Source organism: Cryptomeria japonica, unplaced genomic scaffold, assembly GCF_030272615.1.
Source record: "Cryptomeria japonica unplaced genomic scaffold, Sugi_1.0 HiC_scaffold_1218, whole genome shotgun sequence".
NCBI classification, from domain to species: domain Eukaryota; kingdom Viridiplantae; phylum Streptophyta; class Pinopsida; order Cupressales; family Cupressaceae; genus Cryptomeria; species Cryptomeria japonica.
In genome coordinates, this window is record NW_026729781.1 from 12061 (window position 1) to 38297 (window position 26237).

Below are 26237 nucleotides of genomic sequence, written 5' to 3' on the forward strand. Positions count from 1 at the left end.
AGTCGAGCACCGCATCATCCATCAGTCGAGCTCTCTCTCAATGCCCAACCCAACGGGCATCGAATTCCGATACTGTAGGCTAGAACCTAGAGGCCATTTCTAGTTTCAACTACAACTGATTGGACCTAACCCAACTGCCACAGACAGATACCACAGGCAGATACCTTACCATCAATAGCTGGGAGAGCCCCTCTATCTATATGATATGGCAGCTGGGATCAAACCGAGTTCGGATGAGAGAAAGCAATGAGAGAACCGGATGATTCTATTCTCCGCAAATAGGCCCTTGGGGCCTATAATTCCCCCCCACCTTATTCTAACAGGAGCTCGGAACTGGAGGCTAATGCCGGACGGAATATATACGAGATAGCGGCGAGGACCGCAGCAGACACCCCAACTTGCTGCAATGCCACCCACCCGAATCATAGGGTCCCCGGGAGGGCTCTCGATATCTGCTTTCATTAGCAGGCTGACCCTACTATTCTAAGGGTTTCTATCTTGTTTATTCTAGCAGGCTGATTCCTACTATTCGCCTGCCTGCATGCAGAGGGTAGATTAATTGGTGGGAGGATATAGAGTACGGCAGTTGGGGCCGTTCCCCGGGGGCTTTCTAACTACTAACTATGGGTGAGTTACTGACTATGGATCAATGGATTAAACTGCTGAGCGATATGGCGGTGGTGTCTCTACCTTCTACTATGCTCTTTGGTCAACCACTGGATCCCTTAGAATAGTAGGGCCTCTGGGACCGCGATGCGAAGGGAAGCTAGGACTATTGGGTATGCTAGGCAAGGTTACTACGGCGAGGATGCTGGATCAAGACCAATCGGTTCAAAGCCATCGACTGAAACTAGCTGCAATACTGCTGGATCACTACTCTCATTTGTAACGAGGTCAATTGCTCCTGGGTGAACTAAGGGTTCGAAAACGCCTAACTTGTGAGGGCAAAAGGTAGGTAGTAAACCTATGGATCGAGCCATCCATGAGAGGATCCGGGAGAGGCCTGGAGCGTGGAGGCGGTCGATCTGGTAATGCGACTAATTAGCAGCAGCGCTGAGCCATGGAAGGGGAGCTATCCATCGAAGTCGTAGTGGCCGGGCATGGTATTCGGATAATCGGAGCAGAGCCCAAGTACCCGGGTCAACCCCAAATCTCTGATCTCCCTCCCTCAGATGGTGACTTAATCGAATGGCCCAGAGATAAGATAGCATCGCTGCTCCAACCCTTGTTCCTCGGATAGATAGGAGAGGCGGGTGGGAGGGAATAGAAGGATGTGACTCGTATCGACCGTTCCTCGTAAGCTTGTGGTGGTGATATCAGTTGAGTGGCATCATTGCGATCATTATGGATTCGGCCTTTGAATGACATTCTAAATAGCTGGGACCGATTGATGCATAGAAGCAGCAGGGATGGGCGGGCACGAGACGTGGGCCCTATATATCTATCTGGGCTTCTTAGAACCGGGCGGGAGTAATAGGGAATAGTTAATCCATAGGCAGGGTTTGATCCGGAGCCCTTCCCTTAATCGAATAGGGCTTTGGGACGTCGATCGCCATCCAGATCCAGCAAGTGAGACCGGCAAGTAAAGTCAAACAAAATATATATATATGGATAGGGGGACCTCGACATTCATTAATTCCTAAATGCATTTATGTAGATAGGGACCTCTTCATCCCCTTAGAATAGTAGGGCCCGGCTCCCACCCACCCGGCTCGATCTGGCCGGTTATTGCTCTATCTTTCCATCGCATACCCCTTAGAATAGTAGGGCGAGTTACTCTAGCAGGCCCCGTAGGGGAGGCCGAGGTAGCTTATGAACTATATTAGCAACCGGGCATGTTACGTATAGAATCTTGGCTGCCCTATTATTCTATTATTCAACTATAGTTATAGTTAGTGGGGTAGGGGCCCTAACTAGCCATAATTCTATGGACCACCCCCGGAACGGCAAGTGGGAGGGAATCTAGAGTTCTCCAGAATAATAGAAAATAGGGGCCGGGTAGGGCTTTCGACGACGAATAGTTCTATGGTTCGGCTGTTTATCTTCTATACGTAACATGGGTGGGTGGGAACTATAGTGCGAATAGTAGGGCAGCCATCTACCGACTAGCCTATAGAATGGTAGGGGCCATCCCAAGAAGTTAGCAGGCTGATTAATTAACACCCAGATATTAATTAGCGAATAGTAGGGGTAGAATAGAACTATTCAACTATAATGGGGCATGTGTAGTATAGAATCGAGATGCTTCTGGGAGGGCACCTTCCAAGCACCGGAGCGAGAAAGAACCTTCCAAGCACCGGCTAAACTCTATGTTGCTTTCGAGAAAGGAGCAAATCCTCAACTCGTTAATTAGGCCATCCGGGGGTTAGGGTTAGGTAAACTCTCCTACAGTCTATCCAGAGAGAAGGGCTATCCAGAGAGCACTCCCGGAACTAATCAACTACCGGGTAATGGAATTCCTTCCAAGCACCGGTTAGCAGAGAGAAAGCTCCTTGCCGCCCTCGGTTAGCCTACCTAATCAACTAATTTGGATCGACCTTCCAGATTCTTTTTGAACAATAAATCCCCGTAGGGCCGGTTGGTTGCGGGTGGGGGGGGAATTATAGCTTATTTTAGTTGTTGAACTGCTTTCTCATTTCTATGTAGTGAAGTCGGTGGGTGGGTGGCCCCCCCGGGAGGTAGATTATGGTGTTGGGCCAAACTATGAAGGATGTTGGGCCAAACTAATCGACTACCGAGTTCCATCCGAGCATGCTTTCATGGCACGAGGGTAGGGACGGAAGGAAGGTCAAAATTGATGCCTAGGGGAAGGTTTGTGCCTCCCTTCCCTCCATGGGCTTTCTTGCTATAGAATAGTAGGGCCTTCCTTCCGTAGGAGCCCCCTTAGATATAGTAGGCCAGGCCGAACAATCCAACCATTCCATCCTGTAATAAACCCAGGGAGGCTTCCTTCATTCCATCCTGTAATCAACCGGGGGTGAGGACAGGTTCATTCCATCCCGTGTAGGCGGGTTATAGCTATTATGTATGCTCCCCTAACTACCTTACCCTAACTTCCTATCTAGAGCGCTGGTCCTCCTCTATCTCTTTGTTCACTTCTCTCTGGGCGAGCGATGGACCTTCCTTCCGTTAGTCCCTGGACTATTCTTTGTTTCAGTGGGGCTGTAGACAACTCCTTTCCGAACTCCTTTCCGTGTTGCAGGGGTTGCCCAGTAGGGCAACACTTCCAACGTGAGATGAATTGAGAATACAATGGCCGGAGAACAAGAAAGCAAAACAGGATGGTCCCCTCGGTCCAGCTCAGCATTACTCCTCGGGAAGGCCAAAGAATGTTAGCAGGAGGGTAGGCAGACTGTCATGCTATTGCCTCCCAACCTCGTGAATTCTCCTCGAAACGGCTCTCCACCCCCGGTAGTCCTTCATTCACTCCTACCTTCCGACACTCTCATCTGTCAATAATTGCCGAGATATCGATTGGAAATACTTGATCTGGTAGAGATGGGAATCAATCGTCGAGTCCTGTGCCTGGATCCTTTGTTTCCGGAAGTCTCCAGTCGCTTTGTTTCTTTCTGTTAGCTGGGGGTGGGGAATCCCTTAGAATAGTAGGGGGGGTGGAAAACTATAGCTGCTGGAATTTGAGTTAACGTTATCATCCGAGCTAGGGCCCTGGGCCACCCTTTCTTCACACCCTCGTCGGTTAGGCACTAGGCCAATCCAACAGGTATTAGGACAGGAAAGCTTTACTATCCGAATGACTTTTCGGCAAGAACTATAGCCGGAGGAAAGAAAGATGCTAATCCAACGAGGGCGGATGATAATTGAAGGAACCTCCGTTTCGGTAACATCATTACCCCCGGCAATAAGATAATAAATCTATCTCCGTATCTCCCAAACTGTCTGGTGGATGGGACAGACGCGAGCAGCAGCAGAGACTCCAACCCAACTTCTCTTCCCATGCGCCCATCCTCACCCGTGCAGGGGTGTAGCATCCTATCTATAGAACTTCTCTTGCCATGCGACCAATGAAGGTAGGCTTCGGAGGGTCCTCGTTATTAGGTATGGGATTTTATTGGACTCGAACCGTGTAGACGCGAGCAGAGACTCCAGCAGAGACTCCTCACGGGGCCCTGGAGAACTTGGAGGATTATTGGGATGTTACGTATGGATGCGCTGAAAGGAAGGCCATCATCGTGCAGGAGCGATTCTATACGTAACATGCCAACAGTAATAGAAACCTCTTGATTAATCAGCTTGCTAGAATAGGGGGGGCCACCCATCTGCCCCGGCCTATTCGACCACCCATTCTACCGAACTATCGAGTCCGGGAAGCAGGGTGGAAAACTCTAGTTCCTGGGAAGCTCCCTTGTTACTCTAGCCCCCTACTATTCCCGGTAGGGGGGGCGAATAGTAGGGGCCTATTGCCATAGTAAGGGGCTGAAGCACCGTGCAAGGGTGGGTGGGAGGACGTGCCAGGGTCTTCCTCCTTAGAGCCAACTACCTGGCCCCCCCTGGGAGGTAGATTATTGTAGGGGCCCTCCCTCTATGCAGGGTGGTTATATTGATCACCCGGCACATCAGAATAATGGCAGTGTGCATTCATAGGGACTATAGTTAGGGGGAGTCTATCTCCGGCCGTATCAACCCATTACATTGCATTATTAGACGATGGTTCATTCATCACCATCATCCGAGTACCGGCGCCTGTTATGCCTTAAATAAGTTGATCCATGCCATCTATATCCACCCACCCACAATTGAATCTGGCCCTATCCAATCTATTGTTTGGCGTTCTACTATCTCACATTGTTCCATGTGCTTCGATTGAGTTCGTTACTCCTAAACTAAGGGGAATGCCTGCTACTCATATTAGTGTAAGTAGCCGGTAGAGGTAGGTTGGGCCACTACTCCCTGGGCAGATGTCCATTGGGCATTCGTAAACGGTTGGTTTTACCGTTCCCGCCCCCCGTAAATTGTCCACCTTAGCGGTTACGGCCTATTCTCCCACCCTGAAGTTATCCACGGTTCTCATTCTCAATCTTGCTGTGGGTTACCCAGGCCCATCCGCATTAGCCACCGCCTAGGGTTTGGCAGCTCCCGAATGGAGGTGGGTGGGAGGGAGTTATAGATGAGCTTCCAGACCTTTGCGGCTAGCAGGATTGAGGGCTAACCCCCTCGCGGGGGGTGGGTGGATATAGGAATAGTTCCGGGTTGTGGCAAATTCCTTCGTTGTTACTTTATTGTGCTGGGAAGAGTTCTTCATTCGACCAGCCAGCCTAATAAGTGGTTGTGGTTGAACCACCTCCTCCCTCCTATCCTCAAGTTGGAAGTGTTTTACCGACCTCCCCCCTGCTATCGAAGTAGGAAGTGGTTGAACCAGTTGGAATTTACCCGCTCCGCCTTACTCCAACCTGGTCCAACGGCACCTCTCAATTCTCTGACCACCTCAACTAGAATCCCCACCCAACCCATCGGGACTTATCTATGTCGAAAAGGGGTATATTCTGGTGTGGTAATGTTGGGTGTTGGTAGTGAAAGAATGAGATTGCCGATGAACCATGGACGTCACATTATCAATCTACATTTCAAGATTACTTGGTCAGCCGGTACCGACCAAGTGTCCCAATGCTTACTTAAAGCCGGACACGCTTATGCCGTCCTATTCGCCATTCGAGCCCCCGTACCCGCCCGGGCGACCTGGCGAGATAGAGCCCCGGCACTCGTTATCACCCCCGGGTGCAACTTAAGCCGCCCAAGTGTCCTATATTGTGATAGCCCTATCTGAGCAGGATACCATATTTTAGGCCGTTGCCAGGTGTCACTTACTCTCCCATGCGATAAATCTCCGTTCTTTGTTCGTGTATGGTCCGGCCCATCTCGTATGATATGTCTGCTCAGCTTAGTTCTATACGTAACATGTTTCCTATGCATGCAGGGGTGGGTGGGAGGACTATGCCGGGGAGGTTGGTAGGTAGTAGGTAGGTAGGTATCCGGGTAGATAGAGAGGTAGGTAGGTAGGGGCCTTCCCACCCCACCCTGATTAGCGGTAAGCCCCCGATAGCCCATACTACATGGGTTGGTTCTCCCCACCCTACCATTCCCACCCCACCCTGCTGCATTGGCGGTCAGCCCCCATAGCCCATACTACATGGGTTCTCCCCACCCCTACTAGGAGCAACCCCACCCTCCTATCACATATAGATAGGTTCTGTTACGTAGAGATCCGTGATGTCGTCTAGTTCTGTCTAGATGAAAAGTTTCCGGCGGCATATTGTGGGAGGCATAGATTGGGATGGGTGGGAAGATAGCCGTTGGGGGGGTGGGGACGGCTAGGCAGGGGACGGCTAGGCTGGGAGGTATCTCGAATATTGTGGGCATGTTACGTATAGAATCTTGACTGAAGGTTGGGTGGGGGACCTTATTCCCACCCAACCCTGGCGCCCCCCTATTCTAAGCAGGCTGATTAATGGCAGAGGAAGATTAGTTGCCGGGGCCCCCTACCAATAGAGCCCATAGACTCGGTCGGGTGGGTGGGAGATATAGTGGGAGGTAGATTAGAACCGGGAGATTGGGAGGTTGCAGCCGGGCATGTTACGTATAGAATCGAGAAACGCTACAACAACTCTATTGGGGGGGTGGCGAGCCGGGGGGGAGGACAAAAGGGGCGATTGTGGGAGGCCCCTACGATAATATACCGGCGGCTGGCCCCCCCTACTATGTCGAAAGGGTTCGCTTTACTAGGGGGTGGGTGGGAGGAGGAGACGTTCTCGGGCGTCGCCCCTACTATTCGCCAGGCTGGGGTTCAGTCGGTTCAATGCCTACTGTATCGGAAAGAATCATACTCAAAAAACGAGTTTGATCCGCCATACCCTCTACTCCGTTCCGTTGCGGTATGTATTATGACGTTAACCGCATGATTCTACTAATTGCTTCTCTTCTCATGGGTGTCTGTTTCTGCAGTTTTGTTATCTGGGTCCATGTCCATAGGAAAGGTAACCTGCCCCTTAGCACGATACTATTCGCTATTCTCAAGTTTCTATTTGACATTTTGAGACCCCCTTCTTGAAAATTTGACAAGTGCACGCGACTTTATGCACTTCCTGTTGAATAAGAAAGACGGGGATAATGCCCCCACGCTGGACGATATGCTCGACAAGGAGCGCGCGGATAGAGCGCTCCGAGACGAGGTGCAAGTTCGCCGGGAAATAGACGAGATGCTCCATCAGGCGCAAGAGCAAGCTCGTCTCGAACGGTTTGAAACCAGGGAACGATTCTGGGAGCAGCAGCGCCAGGACGCCCTGGACGAAATGCACAATCGCCAGTGGACTTCCATGTATCGTAGGGACCGAGAGAAAAACCGCAACCGGCGGGGGCGACGAAACATGAATCGGCGCCGCAGCCGGGGATCGAAACGGGGCAAGAAGTAATAGTTTATTACAAAGATGATTTTTTAGTATGCTCTGATAAGTTGTTGATGGAACAAGATTGTCTTATTATGTTGACGTTTTTTCAGAATTTGGTTCGATGGCTGTTCTCCACTAACCACAAGGATATAGGGACTCTCCATTCAATCTTCGGTGCCGTTGCTGGAGTGATGGGCACATGCTTTTCAGTATCAATTCGTATGGAATTAGCACAACCCGGCGATCAAATTCTTGGTGGGAATCATCAACTCTATAATGTATTAATAACGGCTCACGCTTTTCCCATGACCTCTTTTATGGTGATGCCGGCGGTGATAGGTGGATTTGGGAATTGGTTCGTTCCGATTCCTATAGGCGCACCCGACATGGCATTTCCACGATTGAATAACATTCCCTCCCGGTCGTCGCCGCCTTCGCCGTCGCTCCCATTAAGCTCAGCCTTGGTAGAAGTGGGTAGCGGCACTGGGTGGACGGTCTATCCGCCCCTAAGTGGTATTACCAGTCATTCTGGAGGAGCCGTTGATCTCGCGATTTCTAGTCCTCATCTATCAGGTGTTTCCTCCATTTTAGGTGCTATCAATTTTATAACTACTATCTCTAACATGCGCGGGCCTGGAATGACTATGCATAGATCACCTCTCTTTGTGTGGTCCGTTCCAGTGACCGCATTCCCACCTTTACCATCACTCCCGGTACTAGCAGGGGCAATTACCATGTCATTAACCGATCGAAGCTTTAATACAACCCTTTTCGATCCTGCTGGAGGGGGAGACCCGATCTTATACCAGCATCCCTTTTGGTTCTTCGGCCATCCAGAGGTGTATATTTTGATTCTGCCTGGATTCGGTATCATCAGTCATATCGTATCGACTTTTCCGGGAAAACCGGTCTTCGGGTATCTGGGCATGGTTTATGCCATGATAAGTATTGGTGTTCCTGGATTCCTTGTTTGGGCTCATCATACGTTTACTGTGGGCCCAGACGTTGATACGCGTGCTCACTCTACCGCAGCTACCATGATCACAGCTGTCCCCACTGGAATCAAAATCTTTAGTTGGATCGCTACCATGTGGGGAGGTTCGATACGATACAAAACACCTATGCCATCTGCTGTAGGGTCCATCCTTCTGTCCACCATAGGAGGACTTACTGGAATAGTCCTGGCGAATTCCGGGCTAGACATTGCTCTGCATGATACTCATTACGTGGTTGCACATTCCCATTATGTACTTCCCATGGGAGCCGTTTTCGCTTTATTCGCAGGATTTTACTTCCGGGTGGGTAAGATCTCTGGTCGAACATACCCCGAAACTTTAGGTCAAATTCATTTTCGGATCACTTTCGTCGGGGTGAATTTGACCTCCTTTCCCATGCATTTCTTGGGGCTTTCGGGTATGCCACGTCGCATTCCAGATTATCCAGATGCTTACGCCGGATGGAATGCCCTTAGCAGCTTCGGCTCTCATGTATCCGTAGTTGGGATTCGTCGTTTCTTCGTGGTCGTAACAATAGCTTCGAGCGGTGAAAAGAACACGAGTGCTCCAAGCCCCTGGGCGATCGAGCCAACCACACTGGAATGGATGGTACAAAGCCCTCCAGCTTTTCATACTTTTGAAGAACTTCCAGCCGTCAAAGAGATCAGCTCTCTCCCCCTATAAATATTCTCTGGGTCCCCCTACAATAGCCCCCGGACCAGCTCTTCATCTCTAAGCGGCACAAGGATTTGTCTCTAAGCGGGGGCTCTTCATCTCTAGTGATCTATTCCACTCGAGAGAAAGGGTGGGAGGGAGCTCGATAGTGGAGGTAGGGTCCAGTGTTGTGCTAAAGAGAAAGGGAAGAGTGGGCGGGAGATAATATTAGTTAGTTAGTGCCGTTACTTAGTTACTTAGTTAGTTAGTGCCGTTAGTTGGTTAGTGAGTTGGTTCTGGGGATGGCGATTCTATACGTAACATGAATGCCCCACCCCCCGCCAAGCCCTATAGATAGGGCGGGGGTAGGGCCCCAACTATCTATAGTTGCTAGGATAGGGCCCTTTATCGAGCCGGGTAGAGGATAGGGCCTTTTAGAATAGGCCGGGGTAGGGGTAGGGGATAGTTCCTGATCAATAGTCTTAAGAGTTCCCAGTTTGATCAACCCACAATTATATCCTCCGCCCGTAGGGCCCTTAGAATACTAGGGGCCCACCCAACCCCAACTAGAGTTTCCCACGTCAATTAATCAGTCCCATAGAATTGTAGGGCTTGATTTAAGCCCGCTCCCTACAACTCTATGGCGGTTCTAGAATCTTGTCATTAATGTACGCCTGCTAGAATAATATGAAAAAGGGCAAATAGTAGGGCGCTTTAGCCCCCCACCCTGCTTCCCCACACACGCGGCGAATAAGCGAATCTAACCGGTGCATAGGGAATAGTTATTGTTGGGTGGGACTATAGTTCTTATTTGAGCAGGCTGATTAATTAATTGACGTGGGTGGGAAACTATAGTTCCTGCTGCCCCACACACGCAGATAGATCGAGACCCTCTGCCATTAATCGTAGCAGGGAATAACCGAACCCGGTGGGGATGGAATGAGTATAGCACTCATCGTCTCACCAACCCTAGCCCGGGGAGAAAGGAATAACTGGAATCTGGAAGCCCTACTCGACCCGATTCAATGATTCGGGCGGTCCCACCCATGTCGTGAACTGATTCCCCACCTCTATCAGCAGTTATAGTCGAGTGGATTGAATGTGACCTAGCTCTTATGCCGATGAAGAGTGAACCGATTGTTGATGGGCCGATTGAAATGTTCTGCTTAATTAATCAGCCCCAGTCAATTAATGTACGCCTGCTAGCCCTTTAGAATAGTAGGGCCTCCTCCTCCCCCCTCCAATTCGAGCAGTCAATTAATGACGCCCCGGGGGCCCTCCGGGTACGCTAGAAGAAAAATGACCCCTACAATTCTATGGGGGGGTGGGCGGGGGGCAATAGGGTTTGGGTGGGTGGGGGGCAATAGGGTTTGTCGCTCCCATCGATGCCAGGGAAATGCGTGCTTTCATCCACTCCGGGGTCAACGGGCCGACCACTGCGAAGTCTCTATCACATGGTTCGGTCTCTATCACGTGATATGGAGCTAGGGGATCCGCCCGATCAACACGTAATCCCTGTAGTTTCTTGATTTAGGCACGATCATTTTAAGCTAAGTTATCGAACAGTTATTCCGCTTCTGCTTCTGGTCGTCCGGATCTAGATCTGGGCCTAGGGCTGGGTCTCAATCCTACCCCGTCCCAACCCATGCCTTTGCTGCCCCCTCCATCCATTGCTACTGGTGCTCAGACAATTGCTATCCATTCAACCGAAACCCGCCTCCGATCTCCTCCCGGCCACCCCCACTATTCTAAGGCGATTCTGTTCCTCAATGCGAACGGTTCGATCGGCCCCTATATCTATAGTTGGTGGAGATCGGTTTCGGTTCACTCGCCGGGAGTACTTCTATTCCGGTTCGATCGGCCGGGCTACTCCTTCTCGACGACTACCCATGCTGAGAGAGGCTGCCCCCCTTCCTCCGGGGTGGATCGACAATAACTGGATCCGCTCGGCTTCGGATAAAGGGAAGGGTGGATACCATTCCCCATATCTGCTGTCACACCTGACCATCTACCTGTCCGACCGACCCAACCTTTAGTTCTGTTCCTTTCCGGCAACCCCCCTACCCCTACCCCCTCTATTTGAAAGGGGAAAGGGTAAGGGCCCTACTACCAAAGGTGCTATCCCTCCCTCTCTTTGAACCTTATAGTCAAAGCTTTCTTCGCCCGCCCTCCAGCGCTCGCTGGATCAATCACTAGAACCAATCTTTCCAATACTTAATCCCCCGCTCTTCTTTATTGAGCAGTTCCGCGAATCGATCTGCATCCAGATACTCCTCGCGTCAAAAAGCTGCAAGAAAAAAGGCTTCACAACGCTGCCTAGAGGCATGGATTCGTTCGGCCGGAGACCTTCCGTCGATATGCCAAAGTACATATCTCCAGATCATTCAGAGAGATCCCATTGAGGTATATAAGTTCCCTAGTCAACCTTACCATCATATGGTGAATCCAGGAATAGATCCCTTTCCAGGATTGTCATTCCACATATCCGGGAAAAGGACTCTCCCCTCGTAATAGGCCTGTTACTCGACGCTTGATAGTCTTTAGAGTAACAGACCCTCTCAGAGGCTGAATACCCATATAAATGGAACCTCCACGGATATGGGCTACCTGACTAAGTGCTACAACAATATTACAGGAAAATCGTTTTTCCACCTGCCGTAGAATTGATAATTGCCAAGTGCCATCATTGAACACTGGATCATCATAGTGCATTTCAATGATAACTCAATGCGCCGTGTTACAACTTTTCTGGTTTCTTTTGGGACCACGATCTTTTATATCTCTTCCGCCGATTCAGGCGGGATCTACGGCGATGGGATCCCGAATTGTTGACACCTTAGGAAGATCCATCTGGGTTCCATAACTCTCTTTTTTCAATAGGTAACTCGATGATTAATGACCTTTAGCGAAGTGAAAAGATCGATGATTAATGACCTTTAGCGAAGTGAAAAGATCGATGATTAATGACCTTTAGCGAAGTGAAAAGATGCTTGCTCCCAAACCCTGGGGCAGGGGACCCTATAAGAAGATTTCTGACCTGCTGCCATGCCAGCCGGGGTATTTCTAAGTGCCTCTAACTGCCCTGCCTCCGCATTGCCGCCTTCCTTATTCCTTCCTTTCCTATATCCTGGCCCCACCCGGACCAGTGAGTGTACTTCTAAAGCAAGAACCAGTAGCGATCGAACCATCCAGAGCCAGAGTAAGTAAGGGATTCAACCCAACCGTTTGAAATCAATTATTTTATCAATTCTTAAATTGCATAATTACGTATAAGAACGCTTTTTAATAAATGAGAGCGAAAATAGAAGTCGAATTATGTCAAATATCGAGAAGATATAGCCTTCCTTTTCCCTCCCTTGTAAAGAAAGAAGGGCAGGATCTTACCGCTTGAAAGGATCTTACCGCCCACACCGGCCGGCACAGCATAGCCAATAGGGCCCAGCCGAGGGGGGGTAAGTCTATCCCACGTATATTTGAGCTCACTTAATTAAGTTGTTAGGCCAATAGTTCGGAAAACCTATTCCCTCAAATTTGATACAAAGGCACTTTATTTATCCTCAATTGGATGCGCCTTCACATGATACGAGCTCACGGCCAAGGAACTTGAGTTGCTCGACCAGCCCCACAAAACATTGAAACGAAGTACCCATCTAACCTACCTTCCTTAACTCACCTACCTAGCTGGACCCATATTGCGGACGGAATATTCGGCGGAATCAGTACTACTACTACTATTACTACCTCTCTTTCTGTCTGTGGTTGAACCTAGTTGTTGGGTTGGTTCAGCATTCATTCTTTTCTGTGGTTGACCCCTCCCTATTGGTTCCTTCCGCTTGCAGACGACCAACATGCATGCAGATGAACGAGTGAGTGCCTTAACCGCCTCATACTTCCTGCGGTCCTCTCTCCCTGGCCTTAAATAATAATAGGGCGAGGGTTCTGGCCCTCTCCTTTAACCGTCAAATAACATCTAAGATTCCATTTATAGAGATGTTTGCCGATTCAATAACGTGCTTTTCTTATAATAGTAGGGGTGCCCCGTCTATTATTTAAGGAAGTTGAGCCCTATCTTAAAAGTACCTAAAGTTCCTAGGTGAATTAGGGGCTTGCTAGGTATAGTAAACCCACTACACGCACGCAGTAAGTTGTTCGTTGGTCAGGAGAACGCATAACACGTGTGCATAGCTTAGCTTAAATAATAATAATAATAAAAAGGGCGGTCTATTATTTAACGAGATGGGGGCTGCGCCCAGGATTAGTTGAGAAAACCCAAGCAAAGCAATTTTATCGTATTGGCAATGGGGCTGAGGAAGGTAGGCCATAGTGAGTTAGTCGACTCCCGAGGGGAGTGGAGCGCCATCTGATGGTCCATGCAGTGTGTGTGGCAGATAGCTCGCTAATGGAGATTTATGGGTTGAGGTCCTTTGTCTTTAGGGGCTTTAGTACGGGTAGGGGTAAGCTTATAACTACTACCACCTTTGCGTGAGCTGCGGAGTCATTCGCTCACTCTGGATCAATCACAAATAGAACCTTAGCTTTTGCTTCAACTGCTGGATCAACAACTGGATATGGTTATGGTTGAAGCATAAGAATCGACCGCTTAAACTGCTCAGTCAACGTGAGAAGCAACTACTTACTGGATCTACTGTCTACTATTGGTATTGGAGCTGCTGGTCTTACTGCTACTGGATCAACTGCTGAACCGAAAGGTGTTCTATTTTCAATTCCCGTTACGGCTTCCCCCTTCCTTCCAATGAATGATGTAATGAATAGGGTGTTACGGTGATAGGGTCAAGGGCTCTTAGGCAGGAAAGAAATCAAGCCAGCAAGAGTCATTATTCTGAGGATTAAAATGACTTACTTGTATTATGATTTCCAATTCAAGTGGGGATAGCTCCGCAGGACACAAGCTCCGCGGCGGGACACCCTGAAGTTGCGGGGAATAGGAATGAAAGAAAGGGAATATGGGAATCCCAATGCTGAAAGTGCCGACCCCCATTTAATCTAAGTATTAATGCAGTAGTGAATCAACAGGGCAGTTCCGACGATCCAACGATGGTAGTTGTCCAACTTACATTACTAAAGTAGGCATAGAAAGGGTCAATACGAATGGTCTAAGTGCCAGCCCAAGCAAGCCCGTCCAATCAATCACTAAGTTTGGTGATGCAGTAAAAGTAAAAAGAACCAGGTGGGTTGGTAGGAGTAGGTCGTACCTTAAGTAAAGGCAAGTAGGGTAAAGGTTCATAGCAAAGCTGTAAGTGCCCATCCACCCAAGCAAGTCCGTCCAATATCAAAGTTAAGGTCTGTGAGCCTGTATTGAAAGGGTGGTTAACACTACAGGTTGGTTGGTTGGTTGGTAGCTGTCCAACTGCAAGTAATCCTGTAGGCTGAACCAGGTCCTCCCTCAATCCATGCGATAAGGGATGTGTTTAAGTTGTGAAAGGCTGGAAGGGATTGAACGTAGCTGGGGTTGTGCGAAGACAGTAAGGAGCGCAGGTTGTAAAGAAAGCAGATAAGAAGGTTTAATAACTCAGATAGGGGGGCATAAGAAAAAGGTGAATCATAAATAATATCTCTGAACAAAAAAAGAAAGGGTAAGGGTCTGAAAGGTAAGTGTCAGAATGAAACCATCCTTGTGTCACAGTAAGGGTCTTACGTATTGTGTGGGGGTGGGTAAAAAGAATAACCAGAATAAAGAAGATTATGAATAAGAGTCCCGTTGGATATAACCAATGTGAGGTGGATTGATTGCCCAAGAATATTCCACTGAAGATTCGGCGAGTTGCTCGAAAATAAACTAAAGGCGGGGTCTAAAGAATCTCCCCATATTAAACTGTAACCTGGCTGGGGGATGTCTCGCGTAAGCAGGTGTGGAGGGTTGGGTCTAAAGAATAGCAATAAGAAGAAGTATCTAAAGAAGAGTCCAATCCATGTCATATGAAACTCAAGGCGAGGTGGGGGTATAAAGAATCTAATCCTTGTGTTGTTCGTGTAATCACTAGAATTCAATGTCTGCTATGATCTCAAACAGGATGCCCCGTACTCCCTTCCCTTTGTGGGCTGCAACGTATATAATACAGTTGTCCTTCGCCCGTACGTTTCCCCTTCCTTCCTTTGGCTTTCACTCAGTTTGATGCGAGTATGTATTTCAATCGATGTCAGCAGCTATGGTCTAAAACATTCTGGGTATGTATGTCTAAACCTTGTCTTCCTTTCAGGGTCTGGCTGTAGTGAATCAATAAAAGAAGGCAGTTCCGACGATCCAACGGCTGTCCATCCAACAGAAAGAAATCGTGTAGGCATCTAAAGGTAATACCGGTCTAAGTGCCTACCCCCTCCTTATCTTCTGGCAATAGTTCCTAAAAGAGGGCAGTTCTGACGAGATCCAACAACAGGTTGTTCCTTCCTGTGCCACCCACCCACTTGCATTAATTGTGTAGGCTTCTAAAAGGTAAATAGGAATGTTCTAAGTGCCGACCCCCATTCAATTTATGAAGTTAAGGCAGTAGTTCCAAAGGCAGTTCTGAGATCCCACAACTTAGCTGTGCAACTAACATTAATCCAGTAGGCTGAGGTAATACGAATGGTCTAAGTGCCCACCCAAGCCCTTCCAATGTAAGTAGTAAGGCTGTAGTTCCTAAATCCAAGCAGTTCCGACGATCCAATGATGGGTAGCTGTCCAACTGCCATTCATTCATGCAGTAGGCATAACCAGGTCCTCCTTAAATCAAAGCAAGAAGGGTATGTGGTTCCGTGGTTTTATTCTGTAAGCACTGAACGTTGCTGGGGTTGTGCGAAGAGGTAAGGAGTGCAGGTAGTAAAGAAGGCCAATAAGAAGTATCATAAATAAGATACGGCATATATTCATATAGAATAAAAAGTATAAGGTTGTTAAAGAAGAAGCCTGAAGCACAAGGTAAGGGTCTGTCTGCAAGGTAAGGGTTTGTCTGGCCTCAACCTTCCTTCCTTGTTGGAACAGTAATTATATGTCGGCTATGGGATCAAACAGTCTGGGGTATGAAAGTGCTCAGCGAATTTCGGGTTTGTAAGTAAGAACTGCCTAAAGACCTGCCTTCGGCGATTTGGCGTTTTCGTGCCCCAATGGGGTCCTCTTGGCTCTGCCCAGAACATGCTCTGGGAAAAGCTCCGTACGTATGCCGAGAGGGATCAGCCTTTCGGAAGATATAGCTATTGCGTCTCTTGGAGCAGTCGCAAGTACCAGGATCAGTTGCTACGGTGCGTAGGCATATCATTCAGTAGTACTTCGTGGTTTCAGTGTTTCCTCATGTTCATTTTTGGCACTCACAATTGCTCAGAACGGATAACAAATATGGTGTTCTAAAGAGAGCTCCGTCACACACACGTTTTACTAACTCTTAAGCTTAAGTAACTCTCATGGTTGGATAGCAATCTCACTTGGTCATCTTCCCTAGGAGCCTCGTTATCAGTTGGGGCCCGCTTCGAGAGAAAGGTTGGTTATGGCGAATCCAACTATCATCATCGTGTGTAAGTTCTTGCCTTATGACTTGCCTTAGTAGATCCGTTATCGGATGGTTACTTAATCTGACTATTACATGGAGACTTAATGAATGGTGGAAGAACTTTGAAAAGCTATGTCTATATGAGGTACGGAGTCGAGCAAGACCTAGGAAATAAAAGACTCTTTGGCAGGAGAGGAACTTTGCGTTAGTTACTCGACCGATAGGGAGAGGAACGTCAGTGGCTCCACCAACGGGAGAGGCACGAAGTCACTTTACTGGTAAGGAGAGGAACGTTAGTGGATCAACTGTTAAGGGTCTTTAGACACTCGACTGTTAAGGAGAAGTACAAGACTCTTTAACCATGGCTTACTCTTTCTGACTTACTCTAACTTACTCTGATTGAACCATATATTGGGGTCGATAGCCAAGGAAATAAAGCCTCAGAAATAAAGGAGTCGTCGTTAGAAAGGAGACCTAGTTGTTGGCCCTGATATTGGAGTTGTTATCCATCGGTAACTCTAGGGAATACTATTATATATGAGTCATTCTCGACCAAAGGGTGAGGGGCAAAAGTGATAAATCCCTCACCCTGTATTTATTCCCTCAAGGGGGCAGATATTTCTGCTTGGCGGTAAGGTCCTGTCTTACCCTTACCGGGCGGGGAGAACCTTACGAGCATGCATGAAGAGCAGAGCTAGCTCTTCTTTCTTTCCTTGGCCACTTCTTTATTTCCTGGGCATATCAAAGCCCCCCTATAAAGAAAGTAAGTCAATTGCCATATCTATCCGTCGTAAAGGCAGAGCCTTTCTTTTCCAGCCAGACCTTCCCTTCCTTTAAGGCCCAGAAGAATAAGGCCTTACTCTTCACTTCAAGTAGGTTCGCCTATAACGTTACAGGGCCTTCCGCTGATCAAATTGAAGATTGTCATCTCGCCCTTCGGTGGAAAGCATAATTACATGTATAATGATATATATATATATATATATATATATATATCTTTGTACACGATATTCTTCGAGCATGTTTTCAAATCACTCCGTACCTCTCCTTTCCTCTCCCTGTCTGTTTCCTTCCCATCGATCCATCCATCGTTCCCTCACTCAATCGCTCACTCAATCCCTCTCCCTTTGGTCTCGCCTGCGCATTCTAATTGACTTATTGGGTGGGGGGCCGTTGTAAGGGGAGCTCTCTTTCCTTGGTTGGCGATATAGATCGATCTCCCTCGCCCTCGTCACACTTATCGAGCGGTAGCGAGTCAATATCCTTCCTTCTCACGAACCTCGCTCTTCCTTGGTTGGTTATAGCATGTTCTTGGCTAACAACGTTTGGTTTCACTTACACATTTGTTCAACGGTAATGGTAGAAAAAGAAGTACTATGCCCTAGCGAAAATGTAGAACTATAGGCGGTATTATCCTCAACCTTCCCAATCATAAAATCCACTAGTCGAAATTGAGGTTCAGAAGCGCTTCAGCCTTTCGCCTCTGCATTCTTCTCCTTACCCAGACCACCTTATCTTAGTCGACTTGCTCACAGGTTTGGATTCAGCACTGCCGCAGCTTGGGCCTGTGGGCGCCTGAACCCCAAAGTAAAGTACGAAGAGCGTGGTTCAAACTGGTATATCTATTCTCCATCGGTTGCTAACTAACTAAGTGGGACCAGCACCAAGCAACATAAACCAAAGCAAGCCCGGGGAGTATAAACTAAACCTGTCTGTTCTGTGTTGTAAACTTTGTTCTTTGTGGGCAGCACCGCAACGTATATAATGCATAGTCTGGCTTGTTGGTTGTTGTATTTAAGTGAGCCCGTATGTCTAACCCTTGGTCTAGAACTAATAGTGTTGGATGTGACGTATGTATTGAAATCGAAGTAAGCAATGGTCTAGTCTGGGTCTGGATGTAAGAAACCTTCCGAATGGGGATGCACCAACCCTTGTCCTCCTGTGTGTGGGTATGCCATGAACGTTCCTTGATTCTGGAAGCACTGAACCTTCCTTCCTTCTGTTAGGTCTGTATCAACCTTGTCTCGAAACGTTCGTTCAGCGATAATCCCTGCTGCTTTTCTTTCCATCTCCCCACCCACATCAATATAGGTCAGGTCCCCACTCCCTCCCAAATGGTTCCTTCAAAGCGCCCCTCCCTCGTCAAATTGGCTTGCCCCCGGTCCCCCGATGCCCTCTCCGATCAAGCAAGAAGTAAGACGACCAGCCGTGGCATGCCCTCCCCCCCCCCTAAAGAGCAAGAAGTAAGACGAGCATCCATGCCATCCAGCAATCTCTGGAGCAAGGAGCTCTGGTAGGTCAAAAGCTCTTCAAAGTCCATGACCCGAAGAGCTATTTGTGAATGAGTGGGGTTGGTCCGGTCGATCCAAAAACGCTCCGCGCATTTGAGAAGGAAAAGTTTGTGTTTGTTTCTACGGGTTAAGACAGATATGATCCATCTGGGGTCCCTAACTCAATTTTTGCTTTAGCCAAATCGATGATTTAAGAAGACCTCCTAATAAATGAGTGTTTCCCTGGCTCCTAAGATTGTTCGGATAAACTTCGGAGTCGTACTAAGAATTCTCTAATAAACTCCTCATATTCGAAGGCCCCGAGTTTAGCTAGTTGATAAAACCATCGCAGTTCGTCCTTTACTTTGGGGTTTAGTGGCTGAAGAGTTCACAAAGGTCTCTCTCTTTCCAGAGAGATGTTTCATCCGCCTACCAGGGAAAGATAGCGATGGATAATGTGCTTGTTCCCGAATTGTCTCCCAGTCAGTTGGGAAATGGGCCGTCTTCAAAAAACCGAATAACGGAAAGGCCACAAGGTGAGCCACCGGCACCGGGGATTCTCACCCCGGACTTCTTTCTCTTCCCGCGTTGATAAGAGTAAGTCCCTACTGCCGGCTTGCTTCTAATTCTGTCTGTACACATGGATTTATATACGAGCTAACCGCGATACTAAAAGCGAGCGCCGAAGGGACGGGGGGGTGGAAATCAGATGAGGTTCTGTCTTCTACTTTTTCTACATTCATCATTCATCAGCTATTGAGTGCCCCATTCACCGGCTAGGAGTCCGTCTAGGGACTTACTACGAGAAGTAGTGGGTCTATCTGAAGGAAGGGAAAGGGAAGTATTACTCCGAGAAGTAGATGGGTAGACCTTTCGAGTTATTACGTACATAAAGTGGACTTCTTCAGTGGATGAATCTGGGCTTCGTCCATCAGCTTATATCTCTCTTTTTTTCGAGTTATCTATCTTGTTTTCTTCTATTAGTTTAGTTTATGCGCAGATAACCTCATAAGCGACTACCTTCATGCCCAGACAACTCCGTAGGAGACATATGATTTAATGCGCAGACACCCAGTAGAGGGGAGAGCTCATCCCGATACTTTTTATTCATGCTGCGACTAGCTCTGCAGGAAACTGATCGGACTCTGTAGGAGAATCAGAGACTCTTTTCCAATTTCAATGAGTTAGCCCGGAGTTGCGTGAAGGGAAGAAAAAGGTTTTTCTAGTCCTACCCCCCTTGAGTACTTGTTTCCGCCCATTATTACTAGTTTCTACCGGTAGTCTTTCCACTAATCTTATTCCCAGTTTCCACCTTTCAAGCAGTTGTTTACACAAAAGATAAAGTCATTAGATACGATTCATTATTGACCAAAGCGAGAGGCTAGTTGATCAACCAATTTCTTTGAAGGAGAGCCCTAGCGTTCCATAGCGAGCGTTACATCATGGAGATTTTTTGGGATGTATGAGGTACGAAAGGACGAGCAATAAAGCCCTATCGAGGACGGAGGGCTCACCCGACCTAAGAAGGGTGAGGACGCTAAAACATAGGGTTTGAATTACATAAACTTCCTTCCTGCCCCAGTGCGGTTTCTTCCTCACCCAACCAAGCCATCCAGCCACAAGGGAGGAGGGTTATATAAAAGAAAGCTACTCATACTTATATTACTACTACCAAGTATGAGCTACCGTAAGTAGAATTGCAACCAGGAATAGCTCTGCTTGGACCTGTTGATGAGATGTTCTTTGAGACATATGAAGATCATCGATATTTAGATTGAATGGACACTTGACAGCTTGCTTGGCTTAGGCGAGGGCCTTGCTCGCGCGCGCCGGCTGGCCACGATGAAACCCAATCTCCTTAGCTAAAATCTCCTGAGCTTCCCTGTGGATGGGTCCGGGCCGCCATCACTCGATACAGAATAAATGAATGACCGAGGGATGCCAGAAAAGCACCTTACAAATCACACCACCTCGGAGAACAGGCCTACGAAACAGCTACACCACCAGAGATTTATTATAGAATAATTCTATTTAGATGATTATTATCGTCGAAGAACCTATCCCAATTTATAAGAACAAAGGATCCGGCCGGCCCATGCATCAATCATGCCACCCGAGCGAGTAAACGAACGAGGGTTGCAATATCATGTATATAGTATAGAGGTATCCCTGCCGATGCAGCAAGTTCAGATCCTAACTCACCCCCCTAAATGAATGAATCCACGGATGCCAAGTTAGTGAGTTCTTTGACGGGATGCTTTTACGATTGACAGCCAACACTTAGTGGGTGTGTTGCCCAGCGGGCGGGGAAGCTACCAGGACCGGGGCTGCCACCACACAGCTTGTTATACCTTTGCAGACCTTACGAATAGACAGATTAGACCTTCTCTTTATTCTCAATTATGGACCCAGTGCTCTTTATTTGGGCTCACATAGCCCACTTAACCAATTATCTCCTTTGTATCATATCAAGAGTCATTCTATTCCCTAATGGAACAGTCGAAGGCTGCTAGCGTTTGTTTCGTCTACTCCGTACTGTGACCAACTTCCATGAAGTGCTTGCTGTGTGGGCGATGTTTGGACTAACTTGGTAAAACAGTTCTCCCTCGCTAGTTCATCTATTGGGCGTCCCGGGGTCTCATAAGTAATATAAGAGAATAGTTCAAGATGGGAGGGAAATGGGGTAGTGAGAAGGGCCTTGTAAAACTGGGTAAATGAAGTAAAAAAAAGTGGCCTATGCAAGGAAATTCGTGGATGGGGGGGTTGCGGGGTGTGATTTGCGGGGTTTGTTTGTGATAACGATTTAAAACGGAATTCCGCGATGCGATGTATTTCCATCGTATATGATGGATCGATTAATGCTTTCCCAATACGGTCTGGAGGAAACTCATACGTTAGTGTGTGGCAATACCTAACACTTCCAAAGTGTTGTTTACGAGTGAAGGGACAGATGGTATTCCACTCAGTACAGTAGTTAGTCGAGGCTAGTGTTGGGGTACGAAGGACATTCATATTCCCCCTTTCTCCGGTTCATCCCAACACACCCCAGACAAGGAATACCAACCCTATTACGGTTGCGGTGAGTTATTGGCAGGCAGTACTATTCATTCCCTTCCAATGGCATATCATATTCAATCATACGCTAGGATGAGGGACTTCAGGCCACACACACACAGAACAGAACTAATATGTATGGGTATGGTTTCACCGGTTGCGCATCGTCGAATGAGTTGATTGCTTTCTATTCTAATATGCGTGCGTCGACATTGATGAGTGTATGACGTGTAAGGATAGCGGCATACATTGGTTTCCCGTAATAAGGAGTGGGGATGAGCATCCGGAACTCCAAAAAACACACGCACACATTATATAAGTTACGTTCGTTTCCCAGGTGTGAATATCTCGAATGAATCTATTTCCCCAATGTATCCCCGTGAGGAGCTGAACCCCGGGCGGGAATATTGTATTTCATACGGTAATACGGTAGTGTGAAGGCAGTGAGTGTCAAGTGAATGGGCAAGATCAACCCCTCCCGGTGAATGACCGTTGTGACTAGTTACTGGCCGAAGGTTTTGCATACTAGTGGTATTCCGCGCATACGATAGTTTGAGGGCCCAATTGATCCACAGGTGTTGAAAACCTGGGGTCTAATCTATTAGAATATATTATTCTATTGTGGGGTGGGTGGTGTGGACACAGGAGGTAATCATCCTGTTAGTGTTTGGGTTGAGTGTGCGGGGCCGGGCAGGTGTGAGGTCCAATCCTCTAACGCCCAGGTAGGATGCTGTGCCAATCAGTGGTTGGTTACTATAGAAATGTATGCCTGAGCCCTCAATACGTAGGGTCATTCGTAATCAGGATACTTCGACGGGCATCCATCCACATTCGATGAGCCAATACGGTTACCACCACACTAGCGGTCAATATGTAAACAAATGTGAAAAAAAAACGCTAGTGTTTGGGGGTGAAGGGGTTGAATAGCGTTTCCGAATAGGGGATACGGCGTATCATTCTGACTGAAACCCTCTCATTCAAGGTGGCCTTTTCATCTTCCGAGCTTCGCACTCTAGTCGAAGGAACCAGGCGACGCCCAAAGGACGGTTTAGTATGGTCCTGTCGAGTCATCTTCGTAGCGGTGGTTTGCATTCAAGAGATCTCCTTCACTAAGCGCTAGCAGCTTGGATAATCTCAGATGGAGCCCGGGGCACACTGGGGGGCCTGTAAACCTATTACTAATACCGCCCGCTTGTTTCGATGCATACAATGGAAAACATTCACCCCCTCCCCGATTCCCAGCCTTGCCCTCGTACCAGACCAGTCCATTTCGCAGTCTGTTCGACCCTACCTTTATCATTGGCCATCTAAAGATGGGTTCTCTTCGACCTGCTGCTTCGGAACGGATTTCCTCAATAGATTCCTGATTGCTTGCAGAGTAAGCACCCAATCTCGGAGCGATAAAGTGGTTAAGCTATTCGCCGAGCTCAGCCCTTACCGCAAAAAGGCTTATTCGCCGAAGGAAGATATTCAATTATTCTGGGTCGATGGGTCAAGGTGGTAAATAACTTCGCAACACATCTGATTCACGGAGCAATTCCCTTCCTAATTTCTCCTAAACACAGATTCTTTGCGGAGCATTTCTCTTCCTAATTTCACAGTCAGTCCTATTCAATCAGTTGACCGGTAACATTGAGACGCCACCTTTGCACTCTCAAATTTACCACCTGGATAGGCCTTTCTACTCTCTCTGGCGGCAACCAACTAGTCGAGGAGATAAGGCCAGTCCGCCTACAGGGCCACCCTGCATTCACCCCCGGCCGATCGAGCGAGCGAGATGATGCCATGGAGGATATGGCCGGCATGAAAGCTGGAGCTAATGAAACCGGTCGATCAATCCACCGCCCTATCAATTCTATGGCCCACTACCCTTACACCGATCTGGAATTCCCACTACCTATAGCCTAGCTTCATTCAGTCAACTCTCCCTGTTGCGGGTCCCGTCCTCGATGTGATGCGGGTGGGAATTCTTTTGTTTGTGATCGCTCATCTACGTAATAGAGTTACACGGGAGGACAAGCTTCAACTATCGTTATCCGGGCCAATAGGAAGAGCCCAACGAGGCAGTTTCATTCTAGCCGGTTGTAAGTTTGGCTGGATAGGATAGATCGAGTAGATAGATTTATTCAAAAGGCTATTCTTTGGGCTGTATTTAAATAGCGCCTATAATGGCCTATAATTTAGAAGGGCTAAAGGCAGATTCTATACGTAACATGCCCCCGTAGGGTCTAATAGTAGGGGCCCAAAATAGAGTAATCATGTTACGTAGGGGGCATCATGTTACGTATGGAATTTGAGGACTAGTAATCGATGGGGCGGCGGGTTATTTGGCGGGGGATCTCGATTCGATTATTAGAAAGGGTTGTTTCGGTCTCTGTCTCGGCGGGCTTTAACCAAAGGAGTGTAAGGAATCTATACGTCAACTTTGTTATTGGGGGGTAAGGGGGGTCGACGATTCTAGCAACTATCGAGTGCAAGCCCGTAGGAAATACCGATGGCCGATGGGCACTTACGCTCTATATCCATAGTGATGGTGATAGTGAAGTGGGTCGCTAAATAGTGAAGTGGGTATCGGCACTTGAGACGAGATACGCAATACCGATGGTTCCATCCACTGATGCCCATCTCCCATCTCCCATCTCTATATGCTAGGGTGGGGCCCATAGAATATATAGGGCCCCCGATCTGAACTATGGGGCGGCTATACCTCCCCGGAACTATTGAACAATATAATAAAGGGCAGGCACCCCTTTGTTCCATAGTAGGCATCTACCGACTAGCCTATAGAATGGTAGGGGCCAACTATAGGCGATCCCCGGAACTATTGAACAATATAATAAAGGGCACCCTTTGTTCCATAGTAGGCATCTACCGACTAGCCTATAGAATGGTAGGGGCCAACTATAGTTCCCTATGCACCACCCGGGATATTCTAGTTGCCGGGAGGAGATAGAGCAGTCGAGTGGCCTATTTTTTATTGAGGCAGGCATCCCCTCTCTATTATATGGATCGATCGACGAGAGGTTGGAGTCTAATTCTAATAGATACGTCCTCCTTCGCTTCTCGTTCCCACCCCCCCGCTTCTCATCCCTAGCTGAAGGAGCTAGCATCCGATCATCGAATCAGAGGTTCCGGTATGGAACAGGGCTATCTATCCATCTATCTAGAAGGTCGGGGCAGGCAATAGTATGGAACTTACCTACCCGCATTTCTATCTCCCCCCACCCACCAATATTAGCCTCCCACCCCCCGGCTATAGATTGCGAAGCAGAAGCATTGGCAGGGGAATCCATCGCTAGAGGCGGATGAGAGAGACGGATGAGGGAGAAGTTATGGGGCAGCGGCGGATCTATTCCATCCATTCCTGCCCGTCCATATATAGTAGATAGATCGACGTGAGGGATGGAGAGGGAAAGAGGGAGGGCATTACATCAATCATAGGTCAAGGGATTGGATCGCCTTTCGGATTGCTGTATTTCATGCCGATTAGTAGTGCCCTCCGGAGCCCTACCAAAGCCATCTCATGACTCTCCGAATCCCCTTTATTCCCAGCTCCCCGAGCGAGTATATAACCAAATAATGCTCCTGATGGAAGAACTAGGCTAAAATGAGGCCCGGAACTATAGATTCCCGAGGGTTCTAGGCAAACCCTCGGATATAGCGGTCCGAGCATCAATCCCACGGTCCGGTAGAATTCAAGCAGCTAGCTACCCGATTCTCAATTAGTCCCGCATAGAATTTTAGGGCGTTTGCCGGGTTGCCATTCAAATGCTCCTAACGATTTAGAAAGAGAAGGGATAACAGAAGCATCTATTTGAACAAGTTAGGAAGGCCTCGTTAGGCAACTATTTTCATTCTCCAGCTCCTCGTTAGGCTAGTGAGCTCCTCCATCCCCCCACCTCCGGTTAGCTCCTTCCAACTATAGTTAATGAACAGGCAGGCAACTACACAATCTTAAAACAATTTGAATACCAATTCACGCTCCCGTTAGAACTGCTCCTAACGACTCGCTCCTCGTTAGTCTCCATCGGGGTGAAAAAGGATGGGAGTTGCTGTAGGCGGGTAATGGGCTTCACGGATGGGAGGACAAGAGAAACTACCTGGGGGTGTGGGAGGCCGGAGCAGTTGTTCTCGATCGACGGGTGGGAGGGAGTTAATTCTCCTCGTTACCATCCTCCACCCCCGGTTAGCTCCTCTTTCTCGGCTCCATCGGATGGGAGTTGCCATCCCCAACAGAAAGAAGGAAGTGAGGCTCTCCACCCCCGGGTATTCTAGTTGTATGGTCCCTGCCTCCCAACGGTAATGGTTTATCCAAGCTGCCCTATCAACAAGTAACATCCTTGTTTTTGTTTCTAATATTCTCCCACCCGGTGCGCTGCTTGT

General features: G+C 48.2%; 1 protein-coding gene across 1 annotated transcript; it reads left to right on the forward strand.

The window, feature by feature from the left end:
* The first annotated feature begins 7419 nt into the window (after positions 1-7419).
* On the forward strand, positions 7420-9275 carry LOC131873196 (cytochrome c oxidase subunit 1-like). Its single transcript, XM_059216235.1, has one exon. The coding sequence runs from the start codon at positions 7472-7474 to the stop codon at positions 9077-9079; it is 1608 nt and encodes a 535-aa protein (XP_059072218.1). The 5' UTR covers positions 7420-7471; the 3' UTR covers positions 9080-9275.
* Positions 9276-26237: the final 16962 nt, after the last annotated feature.

Bases quoted from the DNA above. Each gene is read 5' to 3' on its own strand.
- LOC131873196 (XM_059216235.1), top strand. From the start codon at position 7,472: ATGGAACAAGATTGTCTTATTATGTTGACGTTTTTTCAGAATTTGGTT.